Source organism: Rhopalosiphum padi, chromosome 3 (genome assembly GCF_020882245.1).
Source record: "Rhopalosiphum padi isolate XX-2018 chromosome 3, ASM2088224v1, whole genome shotgun sequence".
NCBI classification, from domain to species: domain Eukaryota; kingdom Metazoa; phylum Arthropoda; class Insecta; order Hemiptera; family Aphididae; genus Rhopalosiphum; species Rhopalosiphum padi.
The window spans coordinates 48,140,153-48,164,051 of record NC_083599.1 but is presented as its reverse complement, the minus strand read 5'-3'; the positions used below and the strand labels follow the sequence as shown (position 1 = coordinate 48,164,051).

Sequence of the window (23,899 nt, the reverse complement as noted above, 5' to 3'; positions counted from 1 at the left end):
TACTAACTTTCTAAGGATTTTTGGGTCCCTGTAATCCCTGGAAGATAATTATATCTAATTATTATACACAATACCTATATGTTTACATTATATACGTGTCGATTTACCAACTGAGAAAATGGTGACTCAAGATTTATTTTACGACATGAATTCCTATATTGTGTAGTGTAGACCTTCCTATATTTCTGTGTACCGCAGACAATTTGAGTATATATATATATAATATATTTGATTATAACATAATAATATATACAAATAATACATATATTATAATATAACCTACACGTTTCCGTTTCTATTATTATTATTTTTTTTTTTTTTAAAGCATCAACAACTCTAGGGTCATTACTCATTAGCCTATAAAGTTGTACATGGGTTTATGTTATACCTATTGTTTTTCATATAGCTAATAATAAATACGATTTTAAGATTTTAAGAGTAGGTATACGTACATATTCACATTTGAATTATTAATTTACAAAAGGTTTATAAGTCTAATGGAGTTGTGGAGTTGTACAAATTATAAATAGCACCTGTGTTAGTTTCCTCGAACGCTTCCTCCGTGTTGGTTGGGTGGCGTTGATGTCTCGTTCTTTATCGTAACCATATAGGACAGTGATGACTGATGAGGAATTTTGATAACAGATTGGCTGTTTTTCTTGATTGAAAATATGAAAAATCGATTTATAGCTAATTCTATAGCTCTGCGGTGGTAGCAATATCTAATATATGTGGACTGTAACAATCGAGGGTCGCCATTTTTTAACTGTTTTTTTTAAATATTTTTAAATTTATTGTATGTTATGCAATCTCATTGGGATTGCTACTGCTAGGTGGAGATTCTACAGTTTACTATTTTTATAAGCTCTTTGTACGGTAGTGGCTTTATTATTATTATCAATCCGCTTTCGATATTATACGCAAATCACGAATTGTTTCCTGTTTTTTCTTTTATTGGACTTACTTATTTAGTCTTATCGTTTTTTAATTGTACGTGCCGGAGATCATCCATAGGTATTAGGTGGTCTGCGATTGCGTTAGTTTTTCATTGATATAATAACATCGTTATTCATTACCGCGCGTGCCACAATATTTATACGCCCTGCAACTGTTTGTTTTTTATTTGAGATTTTTTTTTAAATATTATATACGATGTTTACGAATGAAGAGTTTTACAGCAAAACATTTTATTTGTGTCTTGTGCATTCTCTATAATATACAAGATCATGCTCAAAACGAAGGTAGATATGGTCTGTAGTAAAAAATAATAATTAATAAAAAAAAATAAAAACATTGTCCGAAACACGTAAACTTTAGTTTTTACTTTTTGTGAGACTTTTGACATTCCTAAAAATACGCTATTAAAGGATATTGTCTGCATATTATATTATATTGATTATAAAAAGGTATTTAATACATTATTATTAGGTATTTGATTATTACCTACTATTGTGTATTTCCACTATTAAAAATTAAAGTCGACTTTATTATTATTTTATTATTATTACTATTATTAATATTAATGACTAATGTAAACGAATGTATGAAATTATGTCATCTTATTTTATTTATTCCAGTAAAAATACACTATATAATTATTTTCCGCGATTTTATTATGTAAAGTCAAGTGTAAAGTTATAATATATACATTATACATAAGATAAGTAATTTGTACAAATGTCTTACGGTCATTTTTTATGTACTTGTCTTGAACATTATATACTTTTTGCTTATGAATGATGGACGAACATATTTTATGTAAAAATGTATGCCAAACTATATCACAACCTGAAAAAAATATCCTTCAACAATAATTTAAATACATATTGTACAATTAGATAAATTGTATGATGTATTGACGTATATTACATTATAACAAATTGGCAAACGATACACAATATTTTAATGTTATGCGAAATTAAATTGAAAAAAAAATCTTTTCGTATATACTATATACGTGAATAAAAATATAGTCTAAAAACGTTTACTTGTTAGTTATTATAGTTATTTATCGGGCCGACTCTTGTTAATCTAAGTATACATACCTACAGTATGCATTATACAATGTCGTACCTAGAGGTGGCATTAGGTGGATTTCCATCCTTCCCTATATATACTGAGAACTTTTTAGTGTAATTAATGTTAAACCTTAAACTTATGATGTGTTCATAATCATATAAAATAGTTTAAAATATTATAATGTAATTATTTATAATTACATTTATTGAAGACAATAAATTATCAGTTACACATTTTTAGATTCTGAACGGAGCGATGATTGTATTGGTTTTACAATGATTTTCGTGTTTTTTCCTTGGCTCTGTCATTACGTTTCAGAATACAAAAATAGTTTTAATCTTTTGAACTATTTAATATTTATAGAGATTTCTAGTTATTTGATTCTAAGTTAAAGTAATACAATATTCCACATAAGCTGTTTAAACCGCAATAATATAAAAAATATCAATAATACATAATCACATTAGGTACTTTTTAAATAAATAGTTTAAGTTCAAACTTCAAAGTATCTCATAACACTTGTAAGTAACAAAAAAATTCATAATATTTTTAATTTAAATATCCAAAGTTTGAAAATGTATTACAAGATTTCTCATAAGTTGTTCTAATATACTGGAATTTTAATTATATTTATTATAATATAATACATACAATTATTTCGGATAAAATTAATTCAACTTATTGAAAAATAAGTTAATTATAATAGCTAATATAAATCAATTATTGAATATTCTATTAAGGACTAACCTACTGCTCCACTAGAAACCATTTTTCGTTAGCAATTATTTTTCATTGAATAAATTATAATAAAACACATTCATTATTTCATTGCAGTGATCTATTTACTTAACGATAAAGTGCATTCCTACCATACAGCAGAGTGACTTTTCCAGTTATGTATTTTTTTCTATTGTATACAATTTATATAAAAATTATATTAATATTATTATTAACGTTTATATTATGTACAAAAAAAGGCAATAGAGTAAAATTACAATATATAATTACTGTATTGTATATTACTATTTTCATATTTAATGGATTTCGAAGCGCGATGTTTGTAAGGAGTTATGTACAGGCAAAAGGCAATAATAAGATTTTTGCGTGGTGAATGTGTATGTGTGTAGTTAATAATTATTTAAAGGCTCGGGATGTGAATGCACTTAAAAGTTACCAAATATGCATTAAAATTTAAGTCATTTAATTTGCTCATTTGCACGAAAAAAAAAAAGATAAATAAATAAAATATATGGTTTAATATCACGAGTTAATTATCTGTAGGTATGTATAGTACCTATTTAGTATTCGTACTAATTTCGTGGTTTGCTGAAGAACGTAAACCATTGATAGTATACAATGCACATCGGATAATAATTTATTTTTCATAATAATATGAGCGCTCGGTACGGGCAGTGCGCTCTACGCGGAGTGTGGACGAACGCTAGCCGACCAATTGTGACTATGGTGCCGTCACCAGAGCGCGGTGTTGAATCTAAAAAGAAGGACTTGCACTCTACCCCGTGATCACTGAGACCAATACGCTATGTATATATACAACCGAACTGTTAGACAATAAATGCGAGAACGCCCGCAGTAGTCGACGTCAGTTCAGCCGCACGGCAGACCTGTTCTTTACAGTGTAAAACCCAACGTATATTGCGCGTGTTTGTATATTAAAATTCTATAATTTCACACAACATAATACATCATTGCTCCATTGTGCGTCGTCTCGGCTTAACACCCCGAGCCCCGACACAGGAGTGAGTAGTTTAGACGTCCTCGACTAATTGCAATCATACCCGGCCTCGCCTCGAAATTTTTATGCCGAATTTCGGTGCATTTTTTTCCACCCCCTTATATGGCCATTTCCGATCGACCGGCAACGGAGTAGTAATAATTATAAATTCAATTATAATCGGTTGTTTCAAATCCGCGAATCGTTCGATACACAATATTACAATTTTTTCCGTGTTCAATAAATGTACGTTTATCGTTTGGTCCCACTGAGGTCATGCGTTTTTAACGGAGGACATTCCAATAATTTAGTTCTAATAATAGTAAATAGAAGATATTGATATGCGGTGAATATCAAGAATATATCGTTGACTCTTACTGTTCTTAGTTTTTTAATTAATAATTTTGCGTATGCTTTAACTAGTAATAATATTATAATAACTGAAATTGTATGTTTAGTTTTTTATAATTTATTTTAATATCTATACAATATTTTTAAGATATTTATTAAATGATATCTATTATACTACAATTGTATTTATATTTTACATAATATATCCATTAAACATATCATACTAATATCCAACTATGTAGGTTTAAATGTATGTACCTATTATAGGATGGCAGTCATACAAATAATTAATTATTAATATATATTAAAGAAACTAACCATTGCTATTATAATAAAATTGACAGATTTAATTTCACCAAATACAGAATAATACAAAATATAAATAAGTAAATCACACTATATGCACCAGCCGCCAGTTTCTTACCACTCTCACTCTCAGGATCATCTGACACAGTTATTACATAAAAATAAGACAATAGAATAGAATAGATAATACAGAACAAACGGTCGTGGCTTAATGCAATATTGCCAGTAAGTACAGAAGTAGTTTATTAGTAATAATAATAATAAGTCGGGACATTTTACTACAAGATATACTGAAGGTGTATTATGTAATATCAAAGTTTAAATGTTTAAAAACTTATTTATAGAAATAAACAAATTATGTATCTTAAGAATAACTGAAATACACTACTACCACCTATATAATATATTTGTATTTAATATTTTTGAAATATTACAAAAATTGTTTCTATATTTATATAGGTACCTACCTGATATTTTTAAGATATTTAAAAAAATATATATATACTACAATTAATTATGCATACGTATTATTATAATATTGAAATATACATATACATCTAAACATCTTAATGTGATGTTATGGACTTATGGTAAATATGATTCTGACCGAGCAATTATGAACATCAATTCTCATTTTTTAATATAAGACATATATCTTATTAATTTATTAGATAAAATAAATGATAACAATAATCGAAAACGCACCATGTTTATTGGTATTTTTCATATATTCTTCGGTAAAATGAACGATTTTGTGTTTAAAGTCTAAATAATATAGTATAAAGAATTTAATAATACGAATAATCAAATCGATACCATAATAAAGAGAATATTGTATATTTTCTATATATATTCAAGAATTATGACTGAATACAAATAATTATTGTATTAAGTTATCAGTTGTAACTAGGGTTCTTGTTGCACTTAAGATTATTGAAATATGCAGTCAAAATTATCAAAATGTGCTTAAAAATATGCAGCTAATTTTTTATTTTGTTTTTGAAAACGCACGAAAGCATATTATAATTATGTTATTAAAATTAAAAAAATAGGTAGGTAGTAGGTAATTAGGTAAGTAGATAACCGTGAATCATGATTAATGAACGACCGTACTGCTTTTCATTTCGTTGTACAATTTAGAATCTAGATAGTAGATGTCATTTGGTTTTACTAAAACTATACAATTGTCGATAAAAAGGTTGATTCTTAAGTGACAAAGAAACTATCGTAAAAAGACGTAGCACGTACGAGTCAAATATGACAGACTACGGCCTTAATTTATTTGATAAAATATTTTTGAATGTTTTTCAAATAAGAATTTTTCTAACAATTTTACGTAGGTACATACAAATTTTTAAAAAAACTACAAAATATGTACAAATATGCTAAAAATTGCTCAAATATGCACTTTTCCAAAAATATGCAAATTTATACTAAGTATTTAGTTTTGCCATTTTATAAAACAAATTTATAATTCACCTACAATAATCTACTACCACAAAAAAAAACATGCAAATGCATAACAGATCCGGAACCCTACTTATAAACTTATAACTGATGTTGCTAAAATATCAATGGTAAAATGTGTAAATAATTTTAGCATCTTTTAGATAATATAAGTTATTTCAAATTTGAGATTTATATGTACCAACTAAAATGGTATGTAAAAGTGATAAAATACTAACGGATATTAAATATAAATTATTAACTGGTATATATAAATTAAATAATTTTTCCAAAAATTAAAATAGAGTTGGGTAGGTTCACGATTTGGTTAGGTAAAATAGTACTATCCATAAAGCTTATTATAATTTATAAAAAATTACTGTGACTTTTCAGTAAATTTATTTTTAGTGATCCAAATAAAAAAAATGTATGAATTTATGATAAATCTTTTTTTAAATTTTCAAATCTTAGATATAAAATGAAAACATTTTATGAATAATTAATTAAAAATTAATTTGAAAATTTTCAAGATCTTACGAATTTCGGTAAAACTATAGATTTTTAAACACAAACAAAAAAATATTTTTAGCCTCTAAATTTTTGATATTTTTTAATTGGTAAGTGAACAACTTATGAGAAATCTTGTGTTAAATTTTCAAACATTTTTATACCCACTTAAAAGTTTTTATCGGTATTTATAAGAAAAAAAACTTTAAAAAAAAATAGAATTTCAAAAACTACTATTAATAACGTTAAAATATTTTTAGAATTAAACTTGTGTAATAAAAAATGCTAACATAGATATTTCGTGAAAATTTCGAGTATCTAATGCAAAATTGATTTTGTCAAATACTGGTTATGTGTAAAAATCCCATTTTTCTCTAATTTTTTGTTTTTCTCATTTATTTTGAAAAATATTAAGTATAAATTTATTCTTTAGTTCTTTTAAGTACAAACTAGTAAATTCTATCAGAAATCACCCTCGAAGTTAAATAACGAACATTCGAACCATTTTTTAACTAATTATCGTGTGTACTGTGAGATACATACACACAAAAATACACTTCATTGTAAAATTAATTAAAACCCATAACAGATGGTGCTCAATTATATCACTGTGTTGAAGGATTTTCTATCGAAGTTTTCAAAACTGGTAGTAAAATACTTAATTGTAATATTTGATTAAAATACTTAATGTTTGAAGAATTTAAAATATTTTTATTGAATTTAATATAGTCATATAGATAGATATATAAATGTAAAATGGCAAAATCACATTAACAAATTGTATTTTAATCATCTTTAATTCATAATTTGGATATATTTTTTGTTTCATTACCTAGCTATATATTTTAAGTTTTTAACAACATTTAATCAAATCTTATTTGGTGGAATCATTTATATTATTTTATACCTGCTTTATTTTTACATCTTTGCTAGAAAATATTATTATAATAAATATTAAATAATATATTCTTTTGTTTTTTTTTTTATTAAAGAACTTTATTCCAAGTACAAACACAACATTTTACACGAGTACTTTTATTTTAATTATTGTAAGAGTATTTTAAACCATCGTGTTTACTTAAATAATAATATAAATTCTACTGTTCAAAACAATGCATGTCGCATGATGCGGACTGCAGGACATCTCTTAAACAGCAGAATTTATATTATTAATTTGGTAAACATGATGGTTTAAAACACTCATACAATACATTATGATGAAAACTATTATAGATTATTAGTGATGTTTGTATTTGCGTTCACGAATAATTTTGCCGTAGTTCATGATGTAGAACACTAACATCATGCCGACAAGACTATGAATTAACGGAGCAGCTGTTGTACGTTTCGGTTGTACATATTGGTGTGACCATCTCCAATAAGCGCGCGAAAATAATCCAGCGATCGCTTTTGGCGATTTATCGCGGCACCTCAACCAATCCGTAACCTCGCACAGTTTCAGTTGCGAAAACGGCGTGACGGGCGTCCCGTAAAAACGGGCCGGATCATACGGTCCGTGCACTTTAGGATTGTATCCGGCAGGATAGCCACCGATGTCGTCGATCTTGTATAATGATCCTGCAGGACGATCTTGAAAATTCTTCACCGCAGTCTTGACTAGATATAGATGATAAAAACAGCGATGCCGATTATTGTTCACGGTATTGAACTACGCGCGTATTATCAATTTAATAATATTATATCGTGTATAGAACTTACTCTGGCAATAGATCCTTTGAATGCGATTCATCGAAATAAAAAGGTATTCGATTTCGGATTAAGAAATATAGAGTATCTATTCTTAACCTTCTTATTATTCAAATATTAAATGTGTCAAACTAAACAGTTGAATAAATAAGTGAATTGATTACTAGCAAATGAAATACAAATTATAATATTGTATTTCGTTGTTATAGATACGCGTAAATGCTCAACAGCCAAGGAAAACAATGTGGCGACTCTATGTCCCACAGTACTTGGTCACCGATTGTCGCATCGCTGAACGGCGATTTGTGCGTCATCGGTGTTTCAGTTTTTCAAATGTTTTGTGTTATTTTCTTTCTTTTATAATACCTGATTTGCCGCAACAATAATGATAAATACTGCATATCGACGAGTCTGATCCATTTTAAATTTTAATTGGCCATATAATAATTATTTAAATCAATTAATTTTTTTTATTATTCGTTTTACGTACTAATGTATCTTATATTATAGTATAGCATCAATATAAATCAATTTTTTTATATTAATAATAAATTATACATATACCTATATTTAAATAGACTGATGTTTTGAATTAAAGGTTATTTATAAAACGATATATATGTATATCAATATTTGTTATATATTAGAGTAACAATACAAATCATTTAAAAATTAGAACTCACAATAGCTAAAAGTATTATATATTGTTAAACATGTTTTTTATTTTAGCGGACCTATTTTCAGATAAAATTTAAATAAATATACAATAAATCAAAAGTACTGAAAAATAATTAATAAAAACTTTAAATATCATAAACATTTATATTATCTTAGGCTTTCATTTGTAGGCAGTAGGCACTAATTTTGATTACATCAATACGAAAAAAAATATGATTTATGAAATATTTTTTGATTATTAATTGATTTTTGTATAATATTTATTTTGTAATGACTATCATGTTAATATTACTTGAAGATGGCCTCTCAAGACTAAACTTATTGTTATGATTATTAAATCTAAATTGTAGACTATTGTGAAATGTGAATTCTCATTTAGAAAATTATTTTAATTTATGTTTTAATTATTTATGTTTCAAATAAATTAATCCAACGAAAAAAAACTTTAATTTTTAATATTATGTTCGAAACCCGAATGATTTTCCAAAAATGTATACCGTGAATAATAGTGAAGCCAAATTTGTTATACTCGCATATATTAATTTTTTTTTATTTATGATATAATATAATATACATAATAATACAAAATATACATTGGTGTGTCATGTGTGTGCAAAATATGTATTATTAAATAAACGTCAATGAAAAATTATTTGTCGTTAGAAAATTTTTCCGCAAACTATATTATGACATAATAATATATTATAATAGAACCCATAATATGCAGGGATGAGCTATATATATCATTTCAAATATATGAAAATATTGAATATAAACTGAATTTAAAAGAAAAATATATTTATTTTAAGTTTGTAAGATTTTTATTTAAAAAATCGTATAGACTATGATAAGTACATTTTATGTATTAAAATTACGTACCTATATAAATTAAAAACATATTTGTTTTCTTAAAAGAATGAAAGTAAAAGTTGGTCTCCGAATTAAAAAATATGTTTGAAATTAAAATAAGTATTTTCAAATTCTAAAAACTAATTTTAAAAATAATGGTGACGGTTTGGTCAAAGTTTGAATGAAATAAGGGGAAGACTACTTCCCACACGTAGGTAAACAACATATAAAATGTTAAATCGACAAAATAAAAAAAAAGAATAATAAAAATAAAACCATTTGTGTGACCATTATACTTGTGTACTTTGCTTGATACTTTTTACCAAAAGAAAACAACTAATTAATATTTATGTAATGCGTTTTTGACATGTGATGTGTGCACGCACAAGAGTATTCCACCATTTCTTTTACACAGTCACTGAGACAAATAATCACTTATGAGTTATGAATTTATGATCATTGATCACTACCTAGTTACTACGTACTTATTTGTACGATCCACACGCACGCGCATAGAAAATTGCCTATATTAAACTATTTAAACTCCATAAAAACGGTTATTCGAATTAATCAGAACTCATAACACCCCTACGAACTCTTAAAAAATCAAACACCTGAAAACCCATTATCCAAATATTTTTTTTTCCAAAACACTTGAATTAACCAAAACAAAGACATCAGAAAATATTCTGATTACCCGAAACTCAAATAATTTTGTGTTTTTAGATGTTTAATATTAACAATACTATTAATTGGAATAATGTACAATCAATTATAAGTAAATATTATAAATATTTTCTTAATATAACTTGAAAATAAAATCCAAGTATATCATATTTTATGATTTAATTCTAATTAAACTGAATTGCATAATATTAAATTATTTCTTATATAATTATAATTTATATTCTTTATTAAAATAAAATAAAACCAAATATAGCATTAGAAAACACAGACGTAGAGTCTCATCAAATTTATCGTGTTAAAACATGCACAATAAACGATTTAAAATTATATACGTTTTGTTTATTTATTTTATAATAAATGTTTTTTTTTGATCGGTATAAGAATAAACTATAACTGAAGGAATTCATATTAATGCGTTTTTTTAATGCTTAGAATAGTAATTATCATACTAATACTAATTGTATAGTTACTAATGGAAATCTTTATAGAAAAACCACTAGGTACATTACAAATTATATTTTAATCATCTTCAATTGGCGATTTCAATATATTGTTTTCCCATTAGTTACATATTTTAATAATTTTTGAACAAAGTTACTCAAATAGAATCTTTTATATGATTGTAATATTTTTTATAAACAAAATTAATATTTATATTGAGTTAATTTATCATTTCATTAAAAATGCGTGATATCAATTAAATGAATTTTTGAAATTTTTTTATCAATATTTTACTCTTATAAAATATACCCGAGATAACTTCTGTTTATTACACTTATGATCTATCCTGTACAAAATCTGTATACTATAATGCAGAAAAAATATACAAAGAATAAACTAAATCGATTTTATGGATTAAAGATGATTATAATACAATTTGTAATGGTTACTCCATACGAATAGTTATAATAATACATATATTATTATATCCAAAAAATATTTCACCGTTTATAAAACGTTGTGGTTATGTATTTTTAAGTTTTTCTTTTAATTCTTTTTAAACATCTAATTGGAATTCAATTTAAAAGTTTGTTTACTTACGAATAACGATTTTATTAAAAATGTATTTATTTATTATGAAAACAATCAAAAAACGTTTTATAAAAGTTTGAATTTCAACATTTTTGAAGATATCTGCTTCTATGGACTATGTTATTTAATATAGACATCTTTTCGTATGTACAGCACTAAATACAAACGAGTCAGTTGAACGGCTATGTTGTGATCCCAATTACAGTACCTATAATGTTTATTTGTTGTGTGCCTATAAATTCGGTATTTTGTTTTTTTAATTACCTATTGCTTATTTAATATGAAAGAGTGTTAAAAATACTAAAAGATAAACCACATTGTGTCCTCTCGTTTTCGAGCCTATATATTAAAAAAAATATGGGTCAATTTTTAAGGAGGTGTTATTGCGTTTAAAGTGCATTTTTTTATCATTTTTCTGTACCATTTTTTGATATAGTTTTTAACGTATTGAAATCCGGGCTCTTAGTCTACATTATTAGTTATTACTATATACCTACGTGATATTATAGACTTGCGTGGATTCGTATACATAGGCGTGCGTGCGGATGATATGCAACAGTAATCGACAAACGCTTAAAAACCGGTAAAAACGCGTTCCACCGTTGGATATACTCTATGGCCGTTTAATTCCATTATACACGATTCTCGTTGTTCGCATCCACGGCACCACGACATAGACATACAATAATATTTAGTATAATATACTAATAACGAAACAATAACGAATATCGTATACTCGGGTGTTTGGTGACAATAAGGTGACACGTGTTGGCACAGTTGTTGTCGTCTGTCCCGTTCTGCACTTCGACTCGCACCGCGCTCGCTCGTGCCGCGCCAACGGGGTGAAGGGGGTGGCCCGTCGATTGGGCGGCGGCGGCGGCGGAGGCGTGTGTGTGTGTATGTGTCGTATACGTTTAATATAATAATAATAATAATAATAATAATATGTGTAATATGGTTTTTTGTCGTTTTTTTTTTTCAATTATTTAAACAAGTGTAGATCCGTGTAATTAAAACGTTTTTTATTTTTTTTTTTAACACCGCTCTATGTGTTTGCGTCTATATTGCACAAGTCGTGTCTGACGAGTATTGCCGCGGTATGTACGTGGTAGGTACACATTATAATATTAGTACGGTTTTAGTTCCCGGACTATTCGAGTGCTACCATTAAAAAGCCATCAACCGTTTTCTGTCCATAATAGTATAGGCACCACTGCCTACCACCATTCGTATATAGGCGTAGCAGTCAAGTGGCCTCAGTCGGGCGAAGAACTGTCTTACCGCTTCCCGATTAAAAGGAAACCAAAAGACAAATATCATGAGCGAAACGTCGCCCAGAGGAAATGAAGGGGACACGAGATCCGTTATACAGGTGAGCGTATTATTTTTTAACTAATTCGAATTAAGTATATATAGGCGTAGTACAATTTGACAGTCGTCCGGTTTTTCGATCATATGTTAATATTTTAATATTGTGTAATTGCACGTGTGATTATATAGCCAGTCAAAAATTCGACACAGTTGTAGTAGGCGATGATTGATTGGATATCAAATATTTTACATTTTTATAATATTTTATGCAGCTATAATTAATACATCGTGATAGCGCGTAGCTCTCTGTATCTACGATAATACTATATATACGTTGGACTGAAAGCAACAAGACTGTAATATTATTATATATCTTTATTAATCGTATTTTTATGAAGCATACATAGTACATACGCATACATTACGTATAAAGTATTTACTTGTCGCGATATATAATGATAAAAGTAAACGTAAAACGCTGTGACTTGTTTATTAGAGAAAAATATATTCATGTACAACCGTTCAAACAAAAAGATACTAAAAATTAAAATTTTAAAATAATAATTTAATTATAATTAAATTATAATAATAATATATAATTTTAATAATAATTAAATTAATGATTTTCCTATGCTAATAAAATTATCGTTATTTTATAAACTTTCGTATAGGACTTTACGGAAATCAAACATTTGAGAACCATTGCAGTTTAGCCAGTATAGTGGCTATTATATGTAGTAAAGTTAATATACGTATGCGTTTTATCAGCGGAAATCGGCAATCGCTATATAGAATGCAAATACTATACAGTAACTATTTTCAGACATTAATTTATTATGTGTATAATTATTACCAATTTCAAACATTGTTCGAAATTATATTGCTTCATTTTCGAGGTATATAATATAACCTAATATATTCCTGCAATGTATTACAAACGTGTTCGCATTTCATGCACGGGTCTATAATATATGTATATTCGGCATTTTAGAGTTAAAGTTGGTGTTATAACGTGAAATATCTAAGTACTTTATACAGTATACACTAATCAAATTAAGGCAATAAACCATATACCCAATTTATAATTCAACTAGATATTTTATTGATAATTGTTCATTTGTATTGTGTATACAATACTATACTGTTTTATAAAATAACGACTACTTCCTACACATTTATGGGTATTATGTATTACGAGTATACATATTTTTAATCATCTTGAAATAATATATGTAGAACTTACAGTATTTCACGTGTAAAATTAAATAAACCAGTAGCGTAACTGGGGGTTGCAATGAAATTTGGGACCTTCAAAAAATAAAAAATAAATTATAAAGTAAATTCAAGTTTCATGTTTTCCAAGAACAAAATATAATGTAATGGTATACCACTATACTGTAGATATTTATGTTTTGTTTATACGTGCGTGTATTTATTTTTGTCTAAATTTGCATTTTATCTAAAATATAATATGTGAAAAACATTTCAAATATAAAATTTATTTTTATTCCTGAATGTAATAAATATTTTTTTTAATTAAATTAATAATTTTATATCTATACTTTAAAAATTCTCGATTAAGGATTATATACTATACTAGTTATTAATTTAAACACTAACTAAAGCAGTAAAGCAGTACATACTTATGTTATATAAAAAATATTGGATTTCGTAATTTAACATAAAAAAAATCTAAAAATGTTATTTTGCAATTTTATGGAAATAAGTAAAAATAATATTTTTTAAAATAATGAGAGTAGATTATACTATATATATTATATGATATACCACCATCAAAAATATAATAATAAACACAAATAAGATTTTGAGGACCTATGAATATTTTTTAAAGTCCTAAACATACCTACAATCATAATATCAACTAACTACAAAAATTGTATAAACTTTGAGATTTTATATAGGATATACTTGACTTTTATAATTACCTATATATTGTTTTCCGTCAGACTTTTTATCCAAATATCTTAAATATAAGTAGTACGCCACGACCACAGAAATATAAACACTAAGAAATATTAAAAATATGTAATTTAAATATATCGTCTATAAATTATAATACGGCTATACTAATACTTAATAATTTATATCATTTATCAAATATTTATTTTATTGTATGAATTACTTAAATAAATTCAGGATAATAATTAATAAGCATTAAATTATTAAGTTGTGCTAATATGGCGTACGGGTAAAGTACATCATAATATAATAAAAGGCAATTAAATATTTAAATGTACCCTAAATGACACCCCTGTTATACTTATACTTTATTAACACTTATATAACACTTATGCTTACTGTACAATAGACTATAGACTCTATAGTACTAGTTGCGGTCAATCAATTAAAAAGTTACCTATTAATTGCGATCACTGTTTGCGCTTTTATTACTCAATATTGGGATAAAAGCACAAAAATATATAAATATTTCTTAAATGTATAGTATTTTTATATTTCAAAAACAACAGTGATCGACTTCAGTTAACAAACTACGGTGGCGGTCAATAATCATTTAAGATTACTATACAGTATATTATCTAGTATAAACTTACATAAAATGGTATTTAATAGCTCTAAAGTCAACTCCAATATAAAAGCATGGAACTTGTACATACTAACAAAATGTCCAGATTGGATTACTTATTCAGCTCAAATTTCAAATTAAATTTTTTAGGTACTCATTATAATATCATACTACTAATATATAATTTCAATTCTAAATTTTTAACTCATTTTATTATCAATGTAAAAGCTCAGTCTTTGCTGTGACCGCAACTTAGGCATTACTTACAATTGTTACGACCGCAACTGCTATATGTGCTTATCTCAAAAATCATCCATGACCGCAACTAGTATGCAGCCGATACAATATTTTGATAGGCATAGGACATCGGTTATCTGTAGCTGTTTCATTATATAGTTCCACGTTACGGAAAATGAAAAAATTAACACAATTATAGTGCTAAATACTACTACATACATATTTCTTTAATTTTTTAGGTGCAATAGATATACTAATACCAGTAATACCTATAGATATAATTATAAAAACTATCAGATATTGTATTTCTGTCGTATAATAGATTTTAATCAATTTCTTGCAATCCTTTTAGTTGTTGTAAATTGTATAGATATTAAGTACTTTATTACGCAAGAACATAATAATAAAGTATTTTTTCGAATACTTTTTTACAAATCGTCTAATTGTCAGAAAATATATTGTAAAATTAATTTGCGATGTATTAATTAGATTTATTTGCTTTCAATCAAAACAGGACAGCCAGTTATTATAAATAATAATAATCAAAAAAATGATAGTAAAAACAATAAACAATTAATAGAAAAAATAAAGTACCAAAAAAAGAGCATTAAATCTATAAATATAAATAGCAAAAGTCTTCATTGCCTGAACTCATCTTTCTAAAAAATAGTTTTTTCCTTGAATGATCAGTATAACAGATGATAATGTAAAAACTCAAATAAATTAAATAATTTTTTTCTAACTAAGATAGATTAGGCAGATTGGCTCTAATTGTTTTTTATTGGATAATGAAATAACATTTAATTGTTAGAATACAGGAAAGTCGAGATAGAATATGATCTTTTATCAATATATTGAAGATATAATATGTCATTAGAGCGCTGTTCACTTTTCAGCATATTTTAGTGGCGTATTAATAAGGATTGATATCTTCTTTGAATAAGATAAAGTTAGTTTTGGTTACTAGTATGTCACCAGAGTATCAAAATTATGCTAGAAGTTATTTTAAAATTTAAATACATAAAGCCTAAAAAACATAATAATGAATTTTGACTAATAAGTAGGTAATAATGTTTAAATAATAAATATTATAATATTATATTTGTAGTGAATTGTGTATTTTGTTTTTGTTTTAGCAAAACAATATCTAACCTCTTAGATTAAGTTATATATAATTATGCCAAATATTTTGTGTTTATAATGTTATTCAGTTAGATACGTATAGTAGGTAACACAGTTTTAAGTCGATTTGTAGTAGTGATTGAGACATAGCCCACACGGTGGTCGACATTTAATTAAAACCAATCAATTAGGTATCTTAATTTTAAGTTGTAACTTTAGAATAGATAACTCAAAATTGAACTACTTTTTTGATACAAAAAATTTTAACTATAGGCAGACTTGGGAGAATGGGAAAATGTATAAACTTACAAAACAAAAATTACAAATCGTATTATATCATTAATTTTTAAATAGACATTCATTATTCACTATAATAATAATATATAATATTTGTATTTTATATACATTTTTCAAAACAACTAAAAAAAAAAACTGAGTTATTTAACAGAAAGTACTTAAACAACTATAAAGTTATTATTATTTAATTTTTTTGTATAATTAAACATACGTCATACGATTTTAAAGTAATTGTGTAATATTGTATTATTGTGAACACGAAATAATTGCTAAATAATTAGGTCGATTATAAATTAATTTTTTTAATTAATTAATTAAAATATAGTTAATTAAGGGTTACTAGATGATGATAGGTAAAAATTGATAGCTGGTAGAATCGATAGGTTATATTGGAACGGTACATATGTAGTGACAAATCGATGATGGGCGGGCTTTGGATAAAAGCGAACTCTTGTTAAAAAAAAATCCTAAATACGACACTGATGTGATTTTTATTATTTCAATTCAGGAAAACGTCACTCGGATCGTGTACGTGAACAAACCGCACGCGGAAACAACGACAGCGGCGGTATCGGCGATCACCACGTCCTCCGCGCACTACGACCAAAGCTCGTCGGACTCGACCACTATTTGCACTCTTAACAACGTGCTGCCGCCAATGGGTTATGACTACCAACACCATCCACCGTTAGCCAGCCTCCAGATCGGCGGATCTGTGGTTCCACCGCCACCACCCGTGTACGGCACGTCTCCCGACGAACACCAGTATTCACCCACAGTGGCGAGCGTCGGCAGCGGCACCAATTGTTACATGCAGACCGAGATCAAATCCAGCTCAAGAGTCCGGTCGTACGAATCCGAAAGAGGTAGGTATTAATAATAAAATTATATCAAATAATATTAACACATCCAATGATGTATCTTCCTGTATCCTGCAAGTTCAAATTGATCCGTTCATTTAAGATTCTCTATTTCTCCTTTTATAATAGCCTATTCTAGACTAGAAGATCTGATCTTGGGGGCACTATTTGTTTTAATTACCATCTTGATTATTATAATATTCATACTTACATTTCCACTAATCTACGATCCAACGCCTATTTGGTACGGTGTATTGCTTAAAAATTATTTCAAAGGAAAAACTCTCAGACCTCACAGAATTGTCGGATTTTGATAACTGTTTTTTTTTTTTATCTGAAAGAAAAAGGACTTTCTACAGCCTGCATTCAACTCCTATATTTTAATTGTAGGCGACTTTAACTACTAAGTTCTACAACGTCTTTAATTATTACCTACTTTTATAATCATTAGCTATTCTACAAAGTACAAAGATATTATTGTAAATATCAAATGATAATATTATAACTTTATGTGTTTGTGCCTTGGTCAATATTGTCTTTTCATCTTTATTAAATGAATATCAGTTTTATGGGAGTGAAAAATGAAGATGATTTATTGAGGAGATACGAAACAGACTATTTTTCATTCTTTTAAATTAATTAAAATATAATACTTTTAGGTTTTTTAGAAGGTTAAAATTATATTAACATATATTAACATTTATTGAACATAAAAATTCGGACTGTAGTCATATTATATATTTTATAAACAGTAAACCGATTATTAAGATTCAATATTGTAAAAGTATTTAATAGTTTTCTAGAATTAGAAATTCGATTATTTTATTAGAAATTCATAACATTCTTGTCGTTCTCACAGATAGTATACTAGATTATTTTCTAACTATATTAACTATATCTATCTAATGTATACGATCATACGAATAGGTACTAACAGTATCTTCTATAAGCGAAGTAGAATTTAATAATGGGGTTCTATTAATCTTTAACTTATGCTTTTATATTTGCCGATTTTTGAATTCAATATTATTTTTTATATTTTTACATTTTAAATTCTGAGCGGAGCTATGAATGTATTGATTTTACAATAGTGTATTTATTGCAGAGCAGTTACCCACTTCCCCATTTTTTTAAATTAAAATTTTAATAAATTAATACAAATGTAACAATTTTAACTACTTTCATTGCCCACTGAATATTATGAGTTGGTAATACACTGTATATAAATCATACACTGTGCTTCTTATTCAATTTTATATTATAATGTACCTATGTATACTCATTTATTGTTGTTATATTTAAATACCTTCGAAATATAATGTATTGCATACGTAATTAGTTTTTTTTTTTACGGATCAATTTATACTATTTTAATTTTTAAAAGTGGTAGACAAGTTATATTTAAGCACCAACTATTATTTTGCATATTGTGTATACGTAATTAATTTTTACACGGATAATTTAATAACTATAGACAATTAACAGAGCTCAGAAGTTATAGTACTAAAAAGGTACATTTTTAACTATTAATATTTAATATAGACTTAAAAACATCAAAATTAGTACTAAAAATTGGTAAATATGCACAATAAAATTGTCGACCTAATTTTTTATAATATTTTTTATAGAATATGGTAGTATATGTATCTCGTCAGTCGTCCGAATCTGGAGCGTAAATACAACGAACTTGATAATTGCAGTACAATATAACTGACATTATTAATAGCCATATTATTCGGAATAAATTAATTGTTCTATATGTTCATTGTTCGGCGATAATAACAATCGATGACGTACCTATTTACCTATACTATTTGAAAATTAAAGTACGGGCATATGTAAATTAGTGTGTGCTAACTTTTTAGGGTTGAAGTTTGCTCTACATAAAACTAAATAAAGGAGCATTATGTAATATGCGCCATCTTATACCTTCAAAAGTTGTAATTTGTGCCATTATTCACCTTATTCAAATTGTAATTAACGCCACTTTTAAATGATAAAAGATTTTTTTTATATAAATAAATATTGTATTTTTAATCATTGATCAATCAAGTTCATTTTAAGTCACATTTCTAAAAAATTATTAAAAAGTATTAAAGAAGTACAATTTCTGTTAATAATAAAAAGAAACAAAAAAATCAGTTATATTATAATTATAAATAAATGTATATATAAGTATAAAATAACTAAACATTTTTTTTAAAGATTAACATATTGTATTTTTATTTTTTAATTATTGATCAATCAAATTCATTATTATAATTATATTTCTAGAAAACTATTAAAAATTATATTTAAAAAAAATATTGAATAAGTACAATTACAGTTATTAAAAAAAACAGTCATATCATAATTATAAATATACAATAAGTATACTTAAATTCCAACAATTGAAGTTAAAAGTGTGACGCAGATCACATATTCCATTTCGTTTTCTGCCGTGTCACAAATTACCAAAATTAATTTTTAGATATGACACAAAATACATGTTATATTTTGGCACAAATTATATATACGTACTTAAATGTATCTATTGGTGGCGCAAATAACCATCTCCCCGAAATACATATTTAATATGTTTAATGTTAACGTTTGCATATTTGTATACTTTATTGGAGTTGTATTATTTACTGCCCTTATTATATACAAAATATGCTTTTACGAGTTATACGAGTAAATAGCACTAGAAACTGTAAATATAAATAAATTAGCAATATAAAATTTCTTATATAAGAAATAATAAGAAATATATATATATATAGAATACTTAAAATAATTTCTACAACATCGGAAAAGTGTAAAATAAATTTGTATCTTACTTTAGATGCTCGATGACTTACAACAACAAATAAGCATTTGCTATAATTTCCTTATTAATTAATAATTATATAACCCATCTTAAAATGTTGTTCGCAGACTATAAAAAATCCGCTTGTGACAGAGAACGGACCAGAATGCGAGACATGAACAAGGCTTTCGATCTTCTGAGAAACCGTTTGCCTAAGAGTAAACCTCCCGGAAAGAAACTCTCTAAAATCGAGTCGTTGAGGTAAGTGTATATATTAATTTATTATAATTATTAATAAATATTGTCAAGGTCTACATTGTCGTACCTAATACTTAACTAACATTAGAGCCCACCACTGAATTTGTACGTATCTTCATCCAGGGATGGTCAAAATCCTTGAAAATCAGTATCACGATACTAGGTTACTTACGATACTTGATATATTAAAATAATAAAATAAGTCGCTGGTTTTTCAAAATATATATATATTTAGGTATATGAGTATATTTTAAATATTCAATATAGACAACAATCTATAGATATATATTATATACTATAATATAGTCATAATAGTCATATTAATATAGTAATTATTATTACTGCAGACTTTCTTCTATGAAACAATAAATAATCATTATTTTTATATACATTTTTAGATAGGTGGTCAGTGGTCAATATAAATAATAATACACTAGTCACTAATACACTAATAGTAACCGTTTAAAATTCAACTTTTATTTACTTTAAAACGTTTTTTGATACGAAATTCTCAGATTATATTTTTTTCTAAGCTATAAAATATGAATATATTACCAACTAAAGTCATATTAAAGATTTTTTTAACATTTTCTCAGTTATTATCTAGGTAATAAAAAAAAATTATTGGGTCAAAACTTTAATACAATAGGTAATAGGTAAACCAAATAAATTCTCCTTATAATTGTATAAAAATATTTTTTTTAAACATAGACATATGTATAAACATAGAAATTTTTAATTTTTAAAATATTTTGAGACTTTTTGAACTATTATTATAAACGTTGACATTTTCGAGCATTGAAAAATTATCACCCGGTTAAAAAGTTTGAAAATTTAATTTAATTTAAGGTTCTATATTGTTACTATTTCATTTTGGAACAAAAAAATGTAGTAAATATATTAACATTTAAACGATTACGATTTTAGTTATTTTGTTGTAATTGAAAAAAATGTTTGTGGGAATTTGAAACTTTTACGTACATGATTATATTTTATGTTATGACATTTTCATAACATTTAGATTTTTCCGTGTTCTGATTATAGTTTATAACTTTATAAGTATTATTATTATTCATAAAATACATTTTATTGAGTTCACGTCATACGTGTTTTTAATACAATAATTTTAACATAACACTTCTCATTCGATAATATAAAATATATTATGATACTAATAAATAATAGGACCATAAAAAATTCAATTTTTCGTATCAAAACATAATATTTAATAACTCACACATAGTGGTAATTATTTCTCCGCGTGCATGGTCATATTGGCACTATACATGGCTCTTCTTGTAGGATCGCCCTCCAAAAACCACTACTTACTGGGACTATATATTATGGATCTATATCTATTATCCATCTATACAATAGCATGAAGTATATATATTATACATCAATAGACTATAATCACCTATTATGTAGTAAAAATAAAAAATACACAATGACTTATTTATTTGTATAATACAGGATGGCCATACGGTACATAAGACATTTACAAGCGATCTTGGAATATGGACCAGAGTACGAGACAAAACTGTACACTGTGCCGTCTTGTACTCAATACTTACCTCCACCGACGTACTACGGTTACCAGCCACAGTATGGTCAATGTTGGAACGCTGCAACCGACTATCCTCCAAACGTTAACAACCAATATTAGTTAACAATCACATTCCCAAGTTATTTTTACCATCTTACATATAAATTATTTGAACATGGCCTATAAAATAATATTACAGATAGGTACTACTATATAATAATATATAATATGTATATGAATACCAACATTTATCGTACTATGTATAATAATATTATATTCCCTACGATTTGTTTTAAGTCATTGATTTTCTTCCTATTTCTTAATAATTTTTTTTTACTTTAATATTTTTAGACTACCTAATAATATAACTATACTAAAAATACTAAATTATCTATTTATCGAAATTGAAATTGTATTAACTTAGTTATTTATTTAAACTTTTAAGTAGATATTATATTTGTTTCAATAAATATGACGTATTTTAAAGAAAAAAAATGTTTTATTATTAATTAAATATATTTGTGGCCTAGCCTAATTCTAATATATGTATATATGCAATTTTTAACTGGGTGGTACTAATTATCAAATTGACGGTTATTCGGGTGAAACACTATTGAGGACGCTTCGCGTTTTTCGCAACACAACTATTGCGGAGTGCCACTATGTGACAAAAGATATTGTTTTGTACCCAAAAAATCACACGATTTCAGACACATTTTGATGTAATGTTGCCAAGTTATACGACTAATTCGTGTATTGTTAAGTATTCGAATACTTGTGTTTAAATACTTTGTTTATATTTTAAATACTTTTCGAACAATATATTTTTAAAATACTTAAAAGTACATTTTATTTGTATTTTTATTTTAGAATACTAAGTACTTTTTTTTGTCCTAGTGTTTTACTCCAAATTCCAATTACCAATATTTAAAAAATGTTGGACCACCCCGAAATTTTTTTCAATTACAACCTTGTGACAAATACTGTATAAATAATTATCTAATAAATTATACCTATTTAATAACTCAAACATTTATAAATAAGTTTAAATATCCATATATTTTCAAATAATGTTAATTATATACTAATTATTAATAAAAACAAATAGTTCAATCTAACATTAATTATTGAACTAAAAAAAAAGTATTTATTTAAGTATTTTGCATACTTTTATAAAGTATTTGTATTTATATTCAAATACATTTAAAAGTATGTATTTGAATACGTATTTCAAATACAAATGACACCAAGTATTTAAATACGTATTTTGAATACATTATTAAAAAGCATTCTTAACAAGACTGCGACTCAGTCTAATGAGCACATCGATTTTCAATTTTATGATCGGCTTATCGTCAATATGTCTCAACTCTCAAGTGAACAACAACTACACCACGATTTAAGTCTTAATATATCAAATGTTATGAACTACAACATAGAGAACAATCTGCTGATTTAAAAAGTAAGCTATTATTTTTTTTAAATATAATTTAGTAACAAAAACTTAATGTCGTATATATTATTTAATTAGGAGAATTACGTGTTACTAAGATAGAAGCATTCGAAAAAAATATCCACACTTAAATAATGTTTCAAATTTATTTAAAAACAAATGTTG

General features: G+C 26.1%; 2 protein-coding genes across 2 annotated transcripts; one reads left to right on the top strand and one right to left on the bottom strand.

Annotated features, from left to right (window-relative positions):
• Window positions 1-7,339: 7,339 nt before the first annotated feature.
• Window positions 7,340-12,052, bottom strand: LOC132928050 (putative ATP synthase subunit f, mitochondrial). The gene is made up of 2 exons (XM_060992612.1): window positions 11,815-12,052; window positions 7,340-7,981 (listed from the first exon to the last, which is right to left on the bottom strand). The coding sequence occupies exons 1-2, from the start codon at window positions 11,846-11,848 to the stop codon at window positions 7,602-7,604; spliced, it is 414 nt and encodes a 137-aa protein (XP_060848595.1). The 5' UTR covers window positions 11,849-12,052; the 3' UTR covers window positions 7,340-7,601.
• Window positions 12,053-12,372: 320 nt separating this feature from the next.
• On the top strand, window positions 12,373-23,126 carry LOC132928049 (twist-related protein 2). Its single transcript, XM_060992611.1, has 4 exons — window positions 12,373-12,689; window positions 17,338-17,695; window positions 20,606-20,738; window positions 22,209-23,126. The coding sequence occupies exons 1-4, from the start codon at window positions 12,636-12,638 to the stop codon at window positions 22,399-22,401; spliced, it is 738 nt and encodes a 245-aa protein (XP_060848594.1). The 5' UTR covers window positions 12,373-12,635; the 3' UTR covers window positions 22,402-23,126.
• Window positions 23,127-23,899: the final 773 nt, after the last annotated feature.

What these genes read in the sequence shown, in the direction of transcription:
- LOC132928050 (XM_060992612.1), bottom strand. Translation starts at nt 11,848, where the DNA reads ATGTATACGAATCCACGCAAGTCTATAATATCAC. An exon ending in ACGCAAGTCTATAATATCAC is followed by an intron (nt 7,982 to 11,814) that starts GTAGGTATATAG and finishes ATCTATATCTAG; the next exon opens with TCAAGACTGCGGTGAAGAAT.
- LOC132928049 (XM_060992611.1), top strand. Translation starts at nt 12,636, where the DNA reads ATGAGCGAAACGTCGCCCAGAGGAAATGAAGGGGACACGAGATCCGTT. An exon ending in ACACGAGATCCGTTATACAG is followed by an intron (nt 12,690 to 17,337) that starts GTGAGCGTATTA and finishes ATTTCAATTCAG; the next exon opens with GAAAACGTCACTCGGATCGT. An exon ending in TCTAAAATCGAGTCGTTGAG is followed by an intron (nt 20,739 to 22,208) that starts GTAAGTGTATAT and finishes TGTATAATACAG; the next exon opens with GATGGCCATACGGTACATAA.